At 35.9% G+C, this 20,160-nt stretch overlaps 1 protein-coding gene across 3 annotated transcripts in view; it reads right to left on the bottom strand.

Moving 5' to 3' along the window:
• Positions 1–20,160, bottom strand: part of CELSR1 (cadherin EGF LAG seven-pass G-type receptor 1) — a 176,945-nt gene that overhangs the window by 110,380 nt on the left and 46,405 nt on the right. For all 3 annotated transcript variants that reach the window (XM_026677651.2, XM_087969432.1, XM_026677652.2), the window contains exon 2: positions 644–1,282. In XM_026677651.2, the coding sequence (XP_026533436.2) occupies positions 644–1,282 (639 nt within the window). The remainder of the gene's footprint in view (positions 1–643; positions 1,283–20,160) is intronic.

Raw genomic sequence — 20,160 nt, 5'->3', positions numbered from 1 at the left:
TACCTAAACATAAAGCTCTTCCTAGAAATTATCCCCAGGATTACAGCTTGTCTACAGCATAAATAATTTTGGCTTGCAAACTGCACTACACTGGAGTCTCCACCATATATTTTATGTACAATGGGATACCTCATTGTGGCTCAGGGTGTGGATGGCCAGCTGAGATTGTTAAAGCTCTACAGCAGGGATAGCAAACTCATGGCATTACATGACATATTGTGACTTTCCCCTCCTCCCCCTGTGGGTGTGGCCAGTACGTGACGCATCCGGTTTGTGGGCCGTGAGTTTGACAGCCCTGGTCTAGAGCTTCTACTGTCTCAGCACCAGCACTTTTGCTGAAAGGTGCTGCTGTGTAGATCATCCAAAAGTACAATGATAAGATAAGAGAGATAAGCAGGTGGGAGGAGTTCAAAAGTTCCTTACCTTAGCAAGACTGAGAGCTGCGAGAGACCAAATGGAAGCAACGTAGTTTCTATCAAAGTTGTATTTTCTGACTATGGCCTTTCCTATAATTGTGTTTGTATAGTTCAGATTTTTCCTAATGGTTACATATAACCTTATGATTAATTAAGAAAGCAAAAGAGTGCCCTTTCCTAAATTCATAACACATGCACAATATTTAAGGCACCAAGGAATAACTTACCAGTGTAGTCTTCGTAACATTCACAGGTATAGCCTCCCTCTCGACTTCGACAAAGGCCATTGTTTCCACATGGGTTAGAATAGCAGAGGTCAATCTCAGTTTCACAATAGTCACCAGTGAATCCAGGGGGACAGCGACACCTCAGACCATTGATAGGGTGTATGGGTCGGAAAAGCACAGTATTTGAACTAATAAATGGTGCAGAGCTGTCGAATTTCAGCACAGACACACACTTCATGTAGTTTTCGCAAGGCTCCCGCAGACAAATGTTATCGTCAAAAGGCAATACTCGTTGAGTAGATATCAGCGTGAGCAGTGTCCGGTTGAGGTATATCTGCTCCTGAAGGTCTTCAGAGGGGAAGAATTTGTTTCGAATGCCACCGGGAAGTAGAGCAGAAAAGGTCACGTTCAGTATATTGGAGCTAACATCTGTGTCGTTTTGAATGTTGAAGACAAAAATGCCCTCCTTGGTTGTTGACAGTACAGTAGCCACGCCTTCCACAAAGAGAGCCAGCAGAGGGGAGAGAAACTTCTCCTGGGACATATTTTCCAGTCGTACCGTGATACTGTTTGTAAGCATGTCATCAGTGATGATTGTAACCCTTAAGGTGCAATATGCTGTAACACTGTGAATACCATCTGTAGGGTAAAAGAAAGAAGAATTAAAGAAGACCCCAAAACCAACTTTATGTATTTTCTCCTAAACATCCTATAATACACAATTGTTAAATCAGGCAATGTGCAGTCAGGTAATGTAAACAGAGTGCTAACTTAAAAAATCATTTGGGTGCTCCATACTGAAATGAGCACAGAAGCTTCAGCCATATATTGCAATGTATCTATTTTTTTTATTTCATAGGCGAATATTTCAAATGCAAAAGAGGAAAGAACTACGAACACCAATCTCAGAACTGTCACATTCATGTTAAATTTGTCAGTTTGTTCAATAGTATGTAAAAATGAGAAATCAAATAAGCTGCTACAGATAGTCCGGATTTATAACTAAAGCCTCAACAATAAGTCGTTGAAATATAGAAAGACAGAACATTCCTCAGACCATTGTATAACTCCGTGATGGCAAAGCTATGGCAAACGTGCCACAAGTGGCATGTATAGTCCTCTCTATGGGCACGCCAGCCGTTGCCCCAGTCCAGCTCCACTGTGCATGTGTGCATGTGCCTCCCGCCAGCCAGCTGGTCTTTGGGTCTCTGCCACACATGCACGGGGCGGGGCCTTCTCCGATCTCTGCAGTTTCTCCCCCCACACGCCCTAGCTTTCCCTTGCATTTCTGCCTCCTGTGCCTTCCCTGATCTCCGCAGGTTCCACCCTCCACAAGTGCCTCTCCATGGCAGAAATGCAGGATAAAGCTAGGGTGTGCTGGGGGGAGAAACTGCGGAGGTCGCACCCCATTTTGGGCCTGAAAAGCCTCCTGCACCAACCTGGAAGCCAAAACGGAAGGTGGGTGGGGGCATGCTCAGGGAATGTGTGCGCATGCACAGGGCGCATGCGCTCGCATTGCATTTTGGGGATTGGGGCACGCGCACATGCATTCGCGTGCACGCTTTGGGCACTTGCATCAAAAAGGTTAATCATCACTGGTATAACTGACAGAAAAGAAAATCCCTTGTAACCTTGTAGCATCCTTTTTTTTTTTTTTTTTTGCTATCATGATTCTTTTCCAAGCACAATTCTCAAAAATTTCTCTTCAGTAAGATTTATTGAGACGAATGGAATGGGGGCACAAATTCCAGCAATGGAATTATTATTATTTTTAGAATTAATACATCCCGATGTACGCTATATGCATATGAGACAATTCTTTGTAAGTGCCTCTTTGTTAAGGTCTCTTGAAGAGACTTGCTGCTAGTTGTTTACAAAGAAGTCTTCCAAGTTTCTGAATTTCTAAACACTTAAAGGTTTAAATTCAACCCTGCTTATTTTTAATGTATGGGTGGAATGATATGACTCTGGAAGGGATATTTATCAAAAATGGTACTGGTATTTGGAAGTTGGAATTGATGGGTGGATACAAACTATTTCAGGTGATCTCAGGTGGATTACAAATTAACTGAACAGTTTAAATACTACACTGGTTTGCCTATCCTGATACTATCTTTTTTGATACGTATCATTATTTCTAAACAGTATAAATTAGAATGCACTAATCTATGCCCTCTCTTTTAGGGGCACAAATCTTCTTTTTCAAAGAGGCATATGAGGAAAAATGAGGAAGTTCTCCATCCTAGAGGGCTGAAAAACTTTTTGAACTTGAAACAGACATTTTGAATAAGGTTATAATGTAAGTTATGATGATATATCCCTTTCAACAACAAGTAGCAGGAGGCTTAATTTCAAGAAACTAGAACCACAAGAAAGACTCCAGATGTTGCAGAGAAGTACTCAGCAATAGTATAATTATTACTAATTAGCGGGGATTCTAAACAGGATCAAGAGGCACTGAGGGTACTTATTGCTTCAAAATCCCTCCAAATTGACACTAACCAGGTTGCACAAACTGTGACTTCAACTTTTTAATCTCTTTGCAAGTGTTTTTCCAGGAGTTTCTTTCCTATCAATTCTTGAAAGCAGCACCCCGTGTCATATAAGAAACTAAGGAATATTTGCTCTTTTTTTTTTCATCGTGCCAGCAAGAGCACTTCTTACGGCAGGGGAGTGGAAAGAATTAAATCCTGAAATGGAAACTTTCCCCTCAAAATGTCTATGGAGATTCTCAGTCATCCAGGTCATAGTTGTCCCAAAGGTGCTTTCTTGCTTCCCAGCTGAAGAAGCTTCTTAGATGAGAAGCCAAACATCTTCAGAGAAAAACAAGGAAGTTCAGTTGCGTCTTGAAAAAGCACCTTTGTGTTTCCCCTTAAAGATTGAGATGTAATGAATGTATTCATTTCTTGTCAAACATACAAATGGAGACCATTATACAAACAGGGAAGTGAAAAACAGTAAGTAAATCAGAAGTTCATGTTTAAAAACAAGGACTACTTAAATTCTCCATTGCTTTATCTCTGCATTACTAATCCAAGATGTTTCTGGAAATTTCATACTTATTTATTTTAAAATCCAATGTCTCAATAGATATAGTTTATTTTTAAATTGTTTAGTGATTTTATTTTTGTGACATCTCTGGGTATTCTTAATTGTTTTAGATTCCATGGTGGAATGTGAAATACAAGTTAATCTAATACACTAAACCAGGGGTCTCAAACTCAATTTACCTGGGGGCCGCTGGAGGCAGAGTCTGGGTGAGGCTGGGCCGCATAAGGGATTCCACAAAAAACGTTGTTAAAAAAATATCCTCAAATGTTATACTTTCTATCACGGTGGGGGCCCGGATATCGTCCTGCGGGCGCAATTTCGCAGGCCGGATGGACCTCTCACTAACGGATAAGCAATTTTGCTTTTAATTGTAACTATTGCTTTTCTTATTACATATCCAGCATGCAAAAGCAGAAGAGAATAATACAAATTTGGGAAATTTGTAAAATAATTGATCTACCGCTGTGGGGAAATACATAACACCTTAGAAACAATACATGCAAACTATGTACAAACCTGAGTCATAGAATGCAGGTAATTGCTAAAAGGTGGGATAAAACTCACCACTGGAATGTACTGCTAGAAGGATATAAACTGAAACAGACCTAACAACAGAGAAAGTGGAGGTGAATTATATGTAAGAAAAAAATCATTACACCACTACAAAATGCATAAAACCAAGAATGAAAGCCTCCTTGAATGCATAAGGATAAGAGGAAAAAAGAATGACATTGCCATAGGGGTATACCACAGGACACCCAACCAAGCAGAAGAAATAGATAAAACCAGCATGGTTACATACAGAATTCTGTGATAAACTGAAAGACAAAAAGGATTAAGTATAAAAAATGGAAAGAGGGACATATAAGTAAGGAAGAAACCACCATCCCGAATGAAATAAGGAAACCTAAGGCTCAGAATGACCTAAGACCTGCAACAAATGTCAAAAATAATAAACAAAAAATATTCTTGTAAAAAAACAAGAAAGTCAAGGAAAGAATTGGTCTAATAATGATAGAAGATGGCAAGGAAGTGACAGGTGGCAGAGAGAAAGCAGGGTTGCTTAATTCATTATCTGTTTTCACACAAAAGGAAATAATAGCACACCTTAGTACCAAAAACAGCAATAAAAGACAGACTAGGAAAACAAATTAATGTAGGCAAGAAAATGGTAAGAGAACACCTGTCCACCCTAGACAAGTTCAAATCACCAGGACCAGATGGATTACATCCTAGAGTCTGAAGTAGCTGACAGATGTGATCACAAAACCATGTGTCATATTTTTCAAAGATCCTGGAACACGAAAAGACACCAAAAGACTAAAAAAAGAGCTGATGTGGTTCCCATCTTCAAAAAAGGAAAAAAATGGATCGAGGAAAGTACAGACCAATCAGCCTGACATCAATACCTGGAAAGATCCTATAAAAGATAATCCAAGCAAGAGATCTGCGAACACCTAGAAGCAAGCAAAGTTATAACCAGAAGCCAACACAGGCTTGTCAAAAACAGATTATGCCTAACCAATATTTTTTCATTCTTTGACAAAGTGACTAAATTATTGGACCAACAAAATGCTGTGGATATAGTATACTTGGATTGCAGTAGGGCATTTGACAAAGTAGACCATATTTAGATGAGTGAATAGAAGGGAACTTGTCAATTTTGCAGATGACACAAAACTGGCAGGAATACCCAGAAGATAGGCTCAAGATCCAGAAAAATCTCGACAGACTTTTCAATATTTGAGGGGCTGCCACAAAGAAGATTGGGGGGAGGGGGGTGTCAACCTATTTTCCCAAGCATCAGAAGGCAGGACAAGAAGCAATGGATGGAAACTATTTAAGGAAAGAACCAACCTAGAGCTAAGAAGAAATTTCCGGACAGTGAGAACAATTAACCAGTGGAACAGCTTGTCTTCTGAAGTTGTGAGTGCTCCATCAATGGAGGTTTATAAGAAGAGATGGGATAGCTATTTGTCCAGAATCGTATAGTTTCCTGCGTGTTCCAGAGCAGGGATGTCAAACTTGCAGTGTCCTGTCGTCACATGGCATATGATATTTTTTCCTCTTTGCTAAAACAGGAGTGACACATGTGGACAGTGGGCCATGAGTTTGACACACCTGGACTAGAGGGATTCCGAGGTCCCTTCCGACTCCATTATTCTGTTTTTCTGTTAAGTCTCCTTAAATGCAATTAGAGCTAACATTTTATTAATATTTTGCAACTAATTGTTTTTAAAATTGAAAGCTGAGCATCTTCAGAAAAGAAGCATTTCAGACTAAGATAAGAACCTGGAATATTAAATAATTATTACTCATTAGAGATAGGCCTATTTTGAAAGGTCCTTAGCTTTCAAGTAGCTTGTCAAGTATCAATAGTGTCTTTGACATATTTTAGCACTGAAATGTGAATACCAATCAGATGCATAGTTTGAATTCTTCAAAGAGCTCCATAGCTGCTAGCTAGATTCCTTATTCTCATTACAATTAGCACTGCCTATCTAGTTGCTAAAAAATTAATCAGTATCGAATTTAGACAAAGAAAACCCATTCCAAATGGGTTACCTATAGCAGATACCTATTCCAAATATTCTCAGTCTGACATAATAGTGCACACCATATTTAGATTAATTAGACGTTTGAAAATACAGGATGTTCAACCAAAATGAAGTGTTTTCCACATAAGGCCAAATCAAAAGCTGATTCTGTGATGTGGGTTTGTTTTAATGGAGGGAGAAATACAGGGTAGCATTTTGGTAACCAAACTTTCAGAGCAGAATTTCTTAAAAAGAGAGAGCAGCAAAACTCCAGAAATTGCTGACTTTCAAGTGCTATGTTTAGTAACCTATTTTAATGTTACATTAAGTAAAGGAAATATTGAAGCTTCATTTAAGAAAGACATACAGTTCTGATTCATGTGAAATACAGAAACCCCTGACAGTTTGATCTTGCTAAATTTAACTATTTTTGAGTGATCCTGGATAGAAAACATATACCTGAATGCAAAGTAAATATAAAATATGCAGTACACATCATCATGAGTGCAGTGGTTAAGGTACCAAGCTAGAAACAGGGAGACATGAATTCTAGTCCTGTCTGAGGCATAAAGTCAGCTGGGTAACTCCGAGCCAATTGTCTCTCAACTTTAGGAAGAAGGCAATGGCAAACCTTTTCTGGAAAACATGCCAAGAAAACTGCAGGTACAAGTCCCGGCAGTCAGCAAGAGTCAATGCGGAGTAAAAGTTGCATCTGCATTCCACCACCCCCCCAAGCCCTCTATTGGGGAGTATTCAACAGTAGTGTACAAATCCTAGCTTAATCTAATCTATGAATGCAGGCAGACATATCCCTGTGAATATGTTTATCTCATTTCTATACTTGGTTCCATCTGTGTAAATCACAAGGAAGCTATTTCGTCACCATTCGTAACAAGCACTCTCTGTTAAATAATGTTTTAAAAAAGCAAATTGTCTTTCTCTTTAGGGACTATAGCAGAGATCTACAAAGCCTGTATTACAATAGAAGCAAGTTTTGAACTGTTTGGAGCTGTTAAAGATAGCACTTGGTGGAATCATGAATAGTGTTACTAAATTAAGAATATGACCTCATTTAAGGGGGAAAGATATTTGAAACAAAAACTATATTTCCTAAACTGCAAAAAAAAGGGGGCAGAAGTCAATTTCTTTGCCATAGACAGGAAATACAAGCTACATGAAAATCATCACTGCTTTTTACATCTCTGCTGCATTCTCACCTTTTTTTTTACTAGAATAAACACACTTTTTCACATTTTCCAATGGAACAATATACGCTTTGGACAATCACTCCCCATTCCATTCCCACTGTTATCTGAAAAAATGCTTTTGCTTGGATAGGGAATATGCATTTTAAATTCTGGTTTTGATATTTACATAATTTCACTTTCTTCTAAGTATTAAATATATGATTTATTCTTTATGCATTTAATCATTTTGATACATGCTTATACAGTTCTACAGAGGAAGTATTGAGTCTGTCATCTACATAACTGTCTGGTTTGGTTCTGCAACCCAACAAGACAGACACAGAGTTTAGAGCGTAATTAGGACTGCAGAAAAAACAATTACTACCAACCTGCCTTCAATCGAGGACCTGTATACAGCACGGGTCAAAAAGAGGGCTGTGAAAATATTTACAGACCCCTCACATCCCGGACATAAACTGTTTCAACTCCTTCCCTCAAAACGACGCTATAGAGCACTGCACACCAGAACAACTAGACACGAGAACAGATTTTTCCTGAAAGCCATCACTCTGCTAAACAAATAATTCCCTCAACATTGTTCAATTATTACAAAGTCTGCACTACTATTACTGTTAATCTTCTCATCACTCCTTATCACCCCTCCCCTCCCACTTGTGACTGTATGACTGTAACTTTGTCGCTTGTATCCTTACGATTTATATTGACCGTTTCCTAGTATGATTTGATTGCTTATTGTACCCTATGACTATTATTAAGTGTTCCACGTTATGATTCTTGACTCTTGATGAATGTATCTTTTCTTTTATGTATACCGAGAGTATTTGCACCAAGACAAATTCCTTGTGTGTCCAATCACACTTGGCCAATAAAGAATTCAATTCAATACAATAGAATTCTATTCTATTCTGATTAGCATTAGGTGTGAGAATCAAGTTAATTGTAGCTTGCTCGACAAACCATGCTTAAGCAAATTGGTGTGTAAATCTAATTAATATCAAGTGAAAGTTGATTTAACTGTTTAATTGTGAAGGAAAGGAATGTCCATTGTTATTGAAAAACAATTAAACTGAACAATATGCCATTGAAAAGATGTTACATGGTTAACATCAATAACTTGTGATATGCTGATGGAACTTGTTTGACAACTTAAAACGCAAAGGATCTGGAAGCTCTATAAATGAATGTCCAAAAGCACAGTGAGAAAAAATGGGACTAAGATTAAAGAAAACAAAGTGACAACAGATGCAGCAACCATTTTACAATTAGCAGTGACGATACTGAAGTCCTGAAAAACAGCAGCAAGGTGGAAGGACTTGTTTATAATGGCAATAAATGTACCTTTGGAAGAGCTGAAGGCCAATCGAAGGGTAGATCATTCTGCAGAAAATCTATGTGTAGCCATTAAAAGACGACACCGACTTGATGGCACATAATAATTAATCCAAGACCTCTTTATATTTGAGAACATAACCGGGCATATTGTGCAATGTTCATGCCCTTTAAAATAATTTTCAACCCTTATTTTTCTGTGAGTATATGCCTAAATATTCTGTTTATTGCGGGAAACGTACATGCTAGAAAAACTAGTTCCCACAGAAAGCTGATTTAGAGGACTGTTAGATCACATTTTACTTTATAGTTATCCTATAGTTCCACGCTACAAAATAAAACTGGTAACAGTGCAATGACAAAATACACTTCATTAAAAACATCTCCTACTGCAAATCTTCTTAAGAATATACTTCTGATGAATCCCAGGAATGGCTAAAGCAGTTTGATACAAATGTGTTAGGCAGTCCATCGAACTGCTGGAAGCACATCCTGATATAAATGTTAAAAATTGTGAACTCCAGACAAGAATGTTCTCCCCTAAACAGGAGAGCAAACTCTATCACATTAAAAGTAGTAAGTCTTGTTACAAGAGCACAGTTGATGAGTATTATTTTTATAAAGACATCCCTTTACAAAAAAGCATCCTTCCTCTGGATAATCAGATTGCAATTCAGAAATAATCTAACGGTTTCCCTAAAGTGTATGATTGGATTAGATACATCTAGCTAAAGCAAACGGTTTATCTACATGTCACTTTCCTTGCTCACTTTGTCCTGGTGCAAACTAACTCACACAAACAGTAGCAACATTCATACCATTCATGCCATGGCTATTATTCTAGTAACAACAGGCCATATCACAATACTTTCTTGATCAATGCAATGTTGCATTCTTTGCCACCTTAGTTACTCCCAAAGTATGTGCTGATAAGGGTAGACCCATCCTATCAACAGGAACATGTATCTCAGCTGTTTTCATTCTCCTGACCTCCCCCTTTTTTTCCCCTTACGGTTATATATAAGCGGCTTGTAAGAGGCAGCATTCCAGAGCTCTCCGTTGCTGTTCTAACTGCAGCTGCCAGCATAACAACAGCTCCTTCCCATTAACTCTTTTAGCCACTGTCATTCTGGGTTTACAGCCTTTGCCTCCTGCTGACCTGTCAGAAAGCAGCCGCCTCACTCGGTCAAAAGAGTTTTCTCACTGGAGTGTTAAACAAGGTGCAGGCTTTGAAACTCCTTCTCATTGTCAGAGCCCTGTCCTGTGTTCCGTGGACTGACCTTTGATCTGCAATTACTTCAGAGATGCCTGAGGTCTTCTGGCTAGGACTAGTTAACGATCACGTGGGGTAAAAAACATGGACGCACTTAAGGATTATCACTCAAATAGGACTTTCTGCAGGAGCACTCCAAGCACACATCATTTCCTTTCTGATATGCATTTTTTACTATTAGTCATAGCATCAATTTACCACTACATTAGACTGCATGAGTCAAAAAGAGGGCTGTGAAAATATTTACAGACCCTTCACATCCTGGACATAAACTGTTTCAACGCCTACCCTCAAAACGGCACTATAGAGCACTGCACACCAGAACAACTAGACACAAGAACAGTTTTTTTTCCTGAAAGCCATCACTCTGCTAAACAAATAATTCCCTCAACACTGTCAAACTATTTACAAAGTCTGCACTACTATTACTATTAATCTTCTCATCACTCCTTATCACCCATCCCCTCCCACTTGTGACTGTATGATTGTAACTTTGTCGCTTGTATCCTTACAATTTATATTGCCTGTTTCCTAGGATGATTTGATTGCTAATTGTACCCTATGACTATTATTAAGTGTTGTACCTGATGATTCTTGACTCTTGACGAAAGTATCTTTTCTTTTATGTACACTGAGAGCATTCGCACCAAGACAAATTCCTTGTATGTCCAATCACACTTGGCCAATAAAGAATTCTATCTATTCTATCTCTGAAACTGTAGATCCACTATTGTATTCAGTATATAATAGAGCAGCTTTATCAAGCTGGCGGCCCACAGGCCGGATGTGTCATGCCCAGACCACGCCCACCTCGGCTCCACAAATGCAAAAAAAGTCACAATGTCATGATACATCATACAATCGAGTTTGACACCCGTGTAGTAGAGGAATCACAACTATTAGAAGAAGTGCATGATGAGTAATATAAAAGCTCAAGCTATGGGTCATTCATACATGTAATACAAACAACTGTGTATGAACCAGCTAAATTTCTTCAATTTTCTAATGTATATAAGGTTCTTTGGTGTATTGTAATTGTATATTTTTTGTATGTCATTTATATCCTAACTTTCCTCTCAGGGAAATTGAGGCAGTACTGGTAGTCCTTGAATTACGATCAATCACCCTTACAACCAGTCCCCAATGAAGTTCAACTCAAAATGCCTACTTGAAGGTCGGCAGAATTATTTTTAAAAAATATGGAGGAATAGTGGAGGTTAATCATAGTTCCAAGTGTATTAATTCCATGAGATATGGGTAACAAAGGAGAAGGTCTTCCTTCATGGAACACACGTAACTATTTAAATATGGGGGCATAATTCTCTATTTCAAGTTTAATATCTGTTCAACATTCCAGACATATACCTAAGTAGGAAAATACGCAATGCACAATGTAAATAATGAGATATTGGAATTAAATTTAATAAATGATTGCATTTCAAGGAAAAATTGTTTTGCTTTCTTGTAAAAAAAAAAAAGATGGAAGTGTCCAAAGGGAAAGAAAAAACTGTAATATATGGAACAATGGTTTCCAAGAACTCTCGAAATCAATCCACAGATGGATATATTTTTCAAGTGGAAATGTCAGATTTCCATTTCAATGCCCATTTTTCAAGAAGAACAATGGACAAACACTATACAAATGAAGCTTTATCATTTTAAAATATCTACACAAGATGCTCACATCTAGGAGAACTTCATTATATATCTCATATTAAGAGTTACTCCTTGGATCCAAATATATTGTTAAAAAGCTGACATTCAAATTTCATTAGTTATACTTCCTCGTAACAAAATAGCTTATAGCTACAGTTTAACTTATTGGAAACCTTTGAAAATTAAAATAGACAAATTTAAATAGATTCATAAATAGTGCCAAATCCAAGGTGGAATCTTAATCTAGGCAAGACATTTTTCATCCTTGCAGACTATTATCAAAGAAAATAACAATGCTGTAATTATATTTCTACCTAGTCAATGTAAACTGGCAGAACATGAGCACTATTGGCTAGAAAAACAAGACAAAGTAGAGAAAGATAAGATAAATACTTTAGTCACTTATACAAATACAATTGATTGACAGAACTAATTATTCCCTACTTGAGGGCTACACCAGTTTGGAGAGTGCTCAGTTCATTATGAATACACCACAGAAAAGTAGCAAATACCAAATAAACAGATTTTCTCTACAGCAATTGTACAATGAATGAACTTACACATGCCAACTTAATTCAAGAAGTAAAAGAAAACAATAATAGTAATTTCAGAAAGTTCATTCTATATTTCCTATTACCATACATTCTCTTATTTATTTCTTATCCCTTTTTGTTTGCTCTTGTCAGAACTTGCATTTTGTGCTATCATCTTTGGAAATTTTACTTTGATTGGCTATACCATTAATATTTTATTACCAATGGTTAAGTGCTGAGCTTTGATTGATTGCAGTGGACTAAAATCAAATCAAATCAATCAATCAACCAATTGTTAATCAATATTTCAGATGGTAGAAAAATAGAACTATTACCAATTTCATCTATGAAAATTCAAAGTAAGTATTTGGTCTTCACTAGGCATGCATATTTGCACCTATATGGCCGAAATCAGCCTGAGCTAAGGAAGCAATAACTAATTTATATTTCCTTATTCCAATGTCTCTTCCTGTCTACATGGTGATCAGAGGTAGTCCAGTAATCAAAATTAAAGCATCTTCGATTGAATTCTGCTTCTACATATTAATCCCTCTATTTTTGTAAGTATTTGGCTGGGAACATTCTTTGTTCTTACATATGCTATCAAAAAGTGTTTGTTTGGGCTACAATTCCAAGAATTGTAATTCATTCACCAATCGTGTTAGCAGTTTGCACAATGGTCGTAAGAACTATTTATTTAAATTACAATTAATTTCTACCTCTGCATTTTATGAAAGCAAAACATTAATGAAATCATTTTCCCCTAATGAATATTTTGCTTTTAAAAACTGAGAGGAAAATCCATCAGGGGTATATAATAAAAAGGAATAAAACCAATACACCGTGGCAATATTCTGCTTATTTTCTCACTGAAACACTATATTCTTCTAATTTCAAAGGTGCCAGCCAACAAGAAATTATCTGAAAATTTTATATAGTTCTTCATAGGATAATATTGATGTATATGTAAAGGCACACAAGCCCATGCAAATAAAAACACTATTAGTACATATATTATGGAGACAATTTAATATTTATCAGTCGTGCTTTGACTGCAAAAGCTTTTCTTTAGATATATGCATTATACAAACTGGAGACTGGAACTGTGCACTGCTTTCTTTTAGTGTGATGGACCAAAGAATAAGACAATAGGCATGATTTATTATCTAGTAATGGAATGGTCCACAAATTGTTGCCAACAGAGACCATTGTTTTCCATGCAGGGAAACTCTGAGTTCCATATATGCTTAAGAAAAGAATTTGAAATGAGATTAGGACATAAGACCTTTTGTAAAGTTCTTTAGGTGGCAAATGTGAAGAATAGCAAACATCATATGGACAGAAAGACTCAAGTCAAAGAATCCAGATATTTGCCTGGACCATATATAAATATTCAGAGTGGATTAAACAGCATCAATTTTTGTTTGCAAGCTTTTTTATACTTTTATTCTTCATTATTTCATTTGCAAACTTTTTACTAGGGAAAAAGTTCTCCCCCCATACACCTGACATATGTCTGAAGCATAAATCATAAATTGTTTCTTCTGTCTCTTAGATCAACCCTTTGCTATAGAAAGAAGGTTTATTGCAAACTGAATAAATCTCTTACTTTTTAAAGAGACTTATTCGTATTTTTTTATATGACTCTATTGTGATACAGAGTTAGGCTGTTATTTTTTGTTACATTAAATGGCAACTACTATATAAATTCTTCCTTGAAATCTTGTGGTTATCAGTGTTTGGTTAGGCCAACATGATACGTTCACAGTATGAGACTGGAATCTATGCAGGCTAGTAATAAATGAAAAACATTTATCTTTCTTTTTGAATGCCCAGACATAGGAAGACATATAAATGACCTTACAAAAAAGGGGCCAGACTTTGAACTATGGACAATCCTGAATAGGATTCACGCCTCACGTGTTGTCTGCCAAGACTCTCTGTATAAATTGGGCATGGTATCCTCCCCTCAGTGTGAGAGCGGAGTGCCACGTCAAACTGTAAATGACATCAGCTATAGGTTGAGGACATATACTGATCCAATATCTGTGTTTTTTTTCATATAAATGATGCTTCACTTCAATGGTTTGATGGCCTGGACCTGGGTATTTGAATATAGATCTTTTAAACATTTATATTTTACTAGCTCGATACCTGTGCTTCGCTATGAAACTATGTGGTCGGGCTTAGTTTTTGGAGAGGAAAATAAGGAAAAGAAATTCTGCCTCTGTCTACCAGCATCCATCAGTATTTATCTGGCTAGTGTCCTATCAGTATGTGAGGGAGTTGTGGCTGTTTGGAAAGTGAAACAGTATTTGCTGTGTGAGCAAGGAGACAGCAAGGAGCCTGGATGTGGCTTATAGCTCAACCATTCTGTACTAAAGCTGCTTGCGGCTGTGAAACTAAAACTGAAACTCCTCTCCTCTGCTTGTGTTTTGCATTTGGAACAGATTTCTTTTCAGATGGGGAGGGAGAGTAGAACTCCGTAGCATCAGAGCGTGTTAATAATAATATACAAAATACTAACGCTCTGATGGTCATTTTGAAAAATCCTTTCTTAGTGAGCACCTAGAAGCCAAGAGGAACATATATGCCAAATTTCAAGTATATATATATATACTTCATATATATATATATATATATATATATATATATATATATATATATATATATATATATATATATATTTGTAGCAACGTTTGGGAGAATCTCATCTGCCATCATCAGGCTTCTGTATTGTGTTCATCTGTGAGTCAGACTTTTATTTATATATATATATATATATATATATATATATATATATATATATATATATATATATATATATATATATATACACATACACACACATACATACACACATACATACATACATACATACATACATACATACAGTATTATATATACTGTATATATGATAGTGTATTACTAATCTAGATGAAATGTTAATATATATTGCTTGTCTGTATGATATGCCATACTTAAATAAATAAATTCATCTTTTTAAAAGGCATCCTGAAACAATACTGTTTTGAAGCATTGTGATATATTTAAATGGCTGGTGACGTACAGTAACCCTTCTGGTAAGGTCATACTTTTTTCCTTTTATTTAAAACTTATATGCATTCAGGGAGGCTTTCATCCTTGCTTTTGTGCATTTCTGGTTTTTTTTTTTACATCTGTAAAAAACCACTGGTGTAGTGGTTTTTTACATATAATGCAACTCCACCTTCTCTTTTGTTAGGTCTGTTTCTTTTGAACAGTTCATATTCTTCCAACATACATTCCAATTGTTGAGTTTTCATCCTGCCTTTAGACTTTTAACCAACAGCAAGCCAACATAAGAAAACACAATATATGCTATGCCTGATCTTTTGTTTAGCTGGGTTCTCTTTTATCTAGTTTAGGTCATATGTATGCAGAAATATTGAAACTTTTAAGCATCACTGTACTCTTGACAAGTTTAAGATGCCTTATATTCATACTAAAGATGGATAGACTTTAGGCCTATCTTCCACATGAGCTGCACTCTACTTCCTATCATTACCATATATATAATCAATAACTACAAGATTTGGAAGTATACTGCTACTTGTGTAAAGGCTCTGGTGTGAGGAAAATTGCCCAAAGTTGACATTCACTCACCTACCTATAGTATGTTGCTGCACTTCTCATTAGAATCTCTCCTCTACTATTAGAAAATTTTAATTGTACCATCATGGGTATTTCATTAGAAAGCTTATTTCAGAGCTTTTCTAGATAAGAACTAAAACTGTGTCTATCTTGAGAGCTGAAAGTACTATCATTTCTATATACAACAGCAAAACCAACAACAAAATAATACTACATTAACCTACCATACAAGAATATTTGGTCCGTTTCTGAAGCCACCTCAAAAACATTTATTAACAATAATTTTTCTGCTTTTTAGATTTGTATTCAATGTTAGCAACATAGATTAGACTACTTTAGTCAAAATGAACAGTCTTAAATTTTAAAGGGGGAAATGAACTTCAGAGAGAATTCTCCCTTGTTTCTATAGATCAGAGTGAAAGACTATTGAACAAAGGCATGAAATTAAAACGACATTGTAATATTATAAGCTTGATTTCATTCATGCATGTGAACTTGAGAGAAAGTAAATAAAATACCGGTATCAGGTAGAGCTACCGTTGAAAATTCAGTTGCTGACTTATAATAGAAAGGCAAAGGTAAATATAATGGTTATTTTCATACCTGACTGACCATTTACTGCTAGCACAAATTTTTAAACAAATCCAAAGAATCTTTTCTTCTGTGTGTGAAAAGGGGAAAGCTTGCCTAATAAAATAGAAGGGTAACATTCAATACTCTTATGAAAACGTTTCTATCCCTGTATTTTCACACATTATAAAAGAGTCGTTTTTAATCCCAAATTTGAAAAAGAAACATACCTAACTTTTCACCTAAACTCTGGAAAACATTTTTATTCACCAAAGATCATTGATAAATAATTCTGTAAAAATTGCTAGCACAATTAACTTGGTTTGAAAGCATACTTTTCAAACTCAACGGTAATTTAGAATGTGTATAGTCATTCTGCCAAATAAGTTATTTTTATCATATATCCAGTTCAAGAAATGATTTGATAAATATTCACAACAAAGCTATCTAGAACTTCAGTTTAATCCTCCAAAGATATTTTGGACCAAGCAGAACATAGTTCCAAGATCACAATGCAATAGCATCTTTTCATAGGATCACATGACTTCCCTCCACAGATATTACATCATAACAGAAAGACAGTTAAAGATACTGTAGATGAGCTATTATCTGCACTCTCATAATGATTTCAAGTCAATCTTATAAAGCTTTTGTATATCCTATATAATCCTGTACATATTTTTGATTATAGCACTGTAGTCTCATCTTAAGATAATAAGAAATATGTAGTTAATATTGTTTAAGATTCTCAGCTCTTGATTTGTTAATATGGGGATATTCCAATTCCTTATTTGAGAGTTCTTGCAACTAACTATCATTGCAACTGTTACATACACACATGCAAATAAAAAATAATTTCCAATACTGATATAGTTCAGTAGTTTTAGATCTAATGCATGTGGGCCAAATTGTGGAATCAAGAAATAATTTAAATGAATATACTTCCATTTCAAAATTGTAAGTAGTTCAAAATTATAACTTTAAGCAGAATTTTGCACTGCAAAAAAATAAAAAAATAATAAAAGAAAGTGTGTGTTTACATACATCAGATTAAGTAGATTTTCATTAATGAAAGTTTATGCCAAATTAAATATGACAATCTGTAAGGTACCCAAATTAACAAATCTATTTCTTAAGTATTTTTTGTAATGATCATTTATTATTGCTTGTATTGTTTTAAAATGTTTGTTTTGAAAAGTACGTATCATTTACTACCAAAATTACATTTCCTGTTTATTCAACTGTGTTGGAGAACAAAAGAAAATGAACTTAGTAAGTTTGGCAGTTAAGATTTGTGGGCATTAATTTACAGAATAACTAACAATGCTGCAGTTTCCATAATTACAGTTCAGATAATTAAGACTAAACTACTATATTGTACATAAAGGCTAAATATTGTACACGGTTCTAACAAATGCTTTTTTATGTCACGGGTTACTTGATTTACTCATACACATCCTATTCATAAAAAACAATAAGCGATAAATTGTGACTTACAAACCACAATGGCTAGTTTCATGAGTGCCAAATTAAAATTAACTAGCCTACATTATAAACTGCTTTAGCCCAATCTATGAACCCAAATGATTTGATACTAATCACTATAGTTGCAATCTGAATAAGGCTAGCGCAAATATTGTGATTCAATAACTTCAGCAGTTTAAAGTCTTATTCCTTATTTCCTGTCACAGGGGTTAGGACAGTGATAACCTCAGTCCATTCAGTCTTTTATTAGCAAAAAGATGGTTTACAAAAACGTTTTTGCTTAAACCTTTAACTAATGTGTGAACTGTTATTTATAGGGACTTTATTATACCTCTAAAATATTATTTAGTTCTTTATCATAATCTATTTCCCCTAGCTGATTTTATTCCAATTGTCACTATTACCTAAGTTACTCTTGTGTTGTAAGACTAATATTGTGTTGCTTTGCTATATTGTTGTTATTATTCTTTTTCATCCAACGGCCTTACTCGTTGGTATTTTTCTTGTTGATCTCTTCATTTTAATCCTAAACCTTTCTCTTTTCCCTTTTCCCACTTCCCTTTCCTAATTAGTCCCTTAAGAAATTTTTACTTTTACTTTCCCTTAACTGACATTTTGTCCATTTGCTTTCTTGCTGGACAGATGCTTCTCAGCAACTTCATCTTTTTTGAGATACATCCATTTGATTTTCTTTGCAACAGCAACACCATCAGTTGGAGTTGTTGCAATGAGGGATGTGAGGAGAGATAGGCAAGTAGTAGAGTGTCCTGTCTGTTTCAAAGACTTGCCAAATTCTAACCTCTGCATTGCCATTCCTTCTGCTGGTTCTTCACAGCCACCAAATATGGTTGCCAATCTGTTGATGGACACAATCAACCACTTCCTTCTCTAGAGTATTCCTAACTTCTTTCTAGATTCTTCTGGGTCTTCAGGCATCAAGGACCACTTCAGGTTCCATAAGGGATTATAATAAATACCTGTGTTTACTTCTGTGCAGCACAAAATTGTCTAGCTTTTTCCTGAAATAGTTCAGAGGCTGAAAAAGATTCACATACTGGCCATCCAAATACCCCTCTCATCAGTTAAGAGATTAGTCTCCTCCTCAATTTACACAAAATTGATATTAAAAGACTAACAAGAAGAGAGATAAACTGGGCCAAAAACTACACGCTATCCAGTTGCTAAAATTTCCATAACCTTATTCTTTCAATATGAAACTCTGGAAGAACCTTACTATCTGTTGAATTGAGTTACCAACAGCTTGGTATCTACTAAGCAAGTTGCCAGACTGAATTGAAGTGAGAATTTTGATCATACATTCAGCCATGAACACATCTAATTAATCTATCTTACCTCTTTTGTGGAAATAAAATAGATGCATTTTACATATAGAGTTATAAGCAAAGACAAAAAGTGACATCCCACTCTCAAATTGATGGTCTTTTCTGTCCTAACTAATCAATTGTGTTTTAAAGTGAGAAAGCTTAGAAAGGTTTGCCTTTTTAATCTATTGGAAGCTAAACCCAAGGTGGTGCAGTGGTTGAAATGCAGTATTGCAGGCTAATTCTGCTGACTGCTAGGGATTCGGTCCTCACCGGCTCAAGGTTGACTCAGCCTTCCATCCTTCTGAGGTCAGTTAAATGAGGACCCAGATTGTTGGGGGACAATAGGCTGACTCTTAGAGAGGGCTCTAAAGCACTGTGAAGTGATATAGAAGTCTAAGTGGTATTGCTAAAGCACTTCATATATTGCTAATACTGCAAACCTAATATAGCAATGTTATTCGTATACAATGACAAATTTTAAAGGCATCAATTAGCTTTTCATCATTTCTCCACAAAATCAAAATTAATCCTTTATGTCTTCATTTGTAATTTCCTCAGTACGTATTCCAAAAAAAAAGCAAAAATACCTTTTGTCGTGCTAGCAAGCAAATTGGTCTATCAGATCCAACGATTTTCACAGGCAGCATTTTCATTCCACACAGACACAAGTACACGTTGGAAAAGTAGCACTCAATTCAACAGGGCCCCTCTGCACAATACGGAGCTTCTAAAGTTTACTGCCAACAGTTTCCCCTCCCACTAAGTCAATGAAGGAGGAATCTTTCCCTCAAGTTAAACAGGTGCACATGTCACAAAAGTACTTTAATAAGAGCCCACAAGATTTGTTGCCAATCAACTTTAAAGCAAGCCATGTTATTTAAACACAAACTGAAAGAGTTTTGGAAATTAAGAAAGGC

This window comes from Notechis scutatus, chromosome 6 (genome assembly GCF_049901735.1).
Source record: "Notechis scutatus isolate UNSWTSFEM ecotype Mainland chromosome 6, rNotScu1.2, whole genome shotgun sequence".
In the NCBI taxonomy this organism is placed as follows: domain Eukaryota; kingdom Metazoa; phylum Chordata; class Lepidosauria; order Squamata; family Elapidae; genus Notechis; species Notechis scutatus.
The sequence above is the reverse complement of the archived record's forward strand: the minus strand, read 5'-3'. Positions and strand labels throughout refer to the sequence as shown.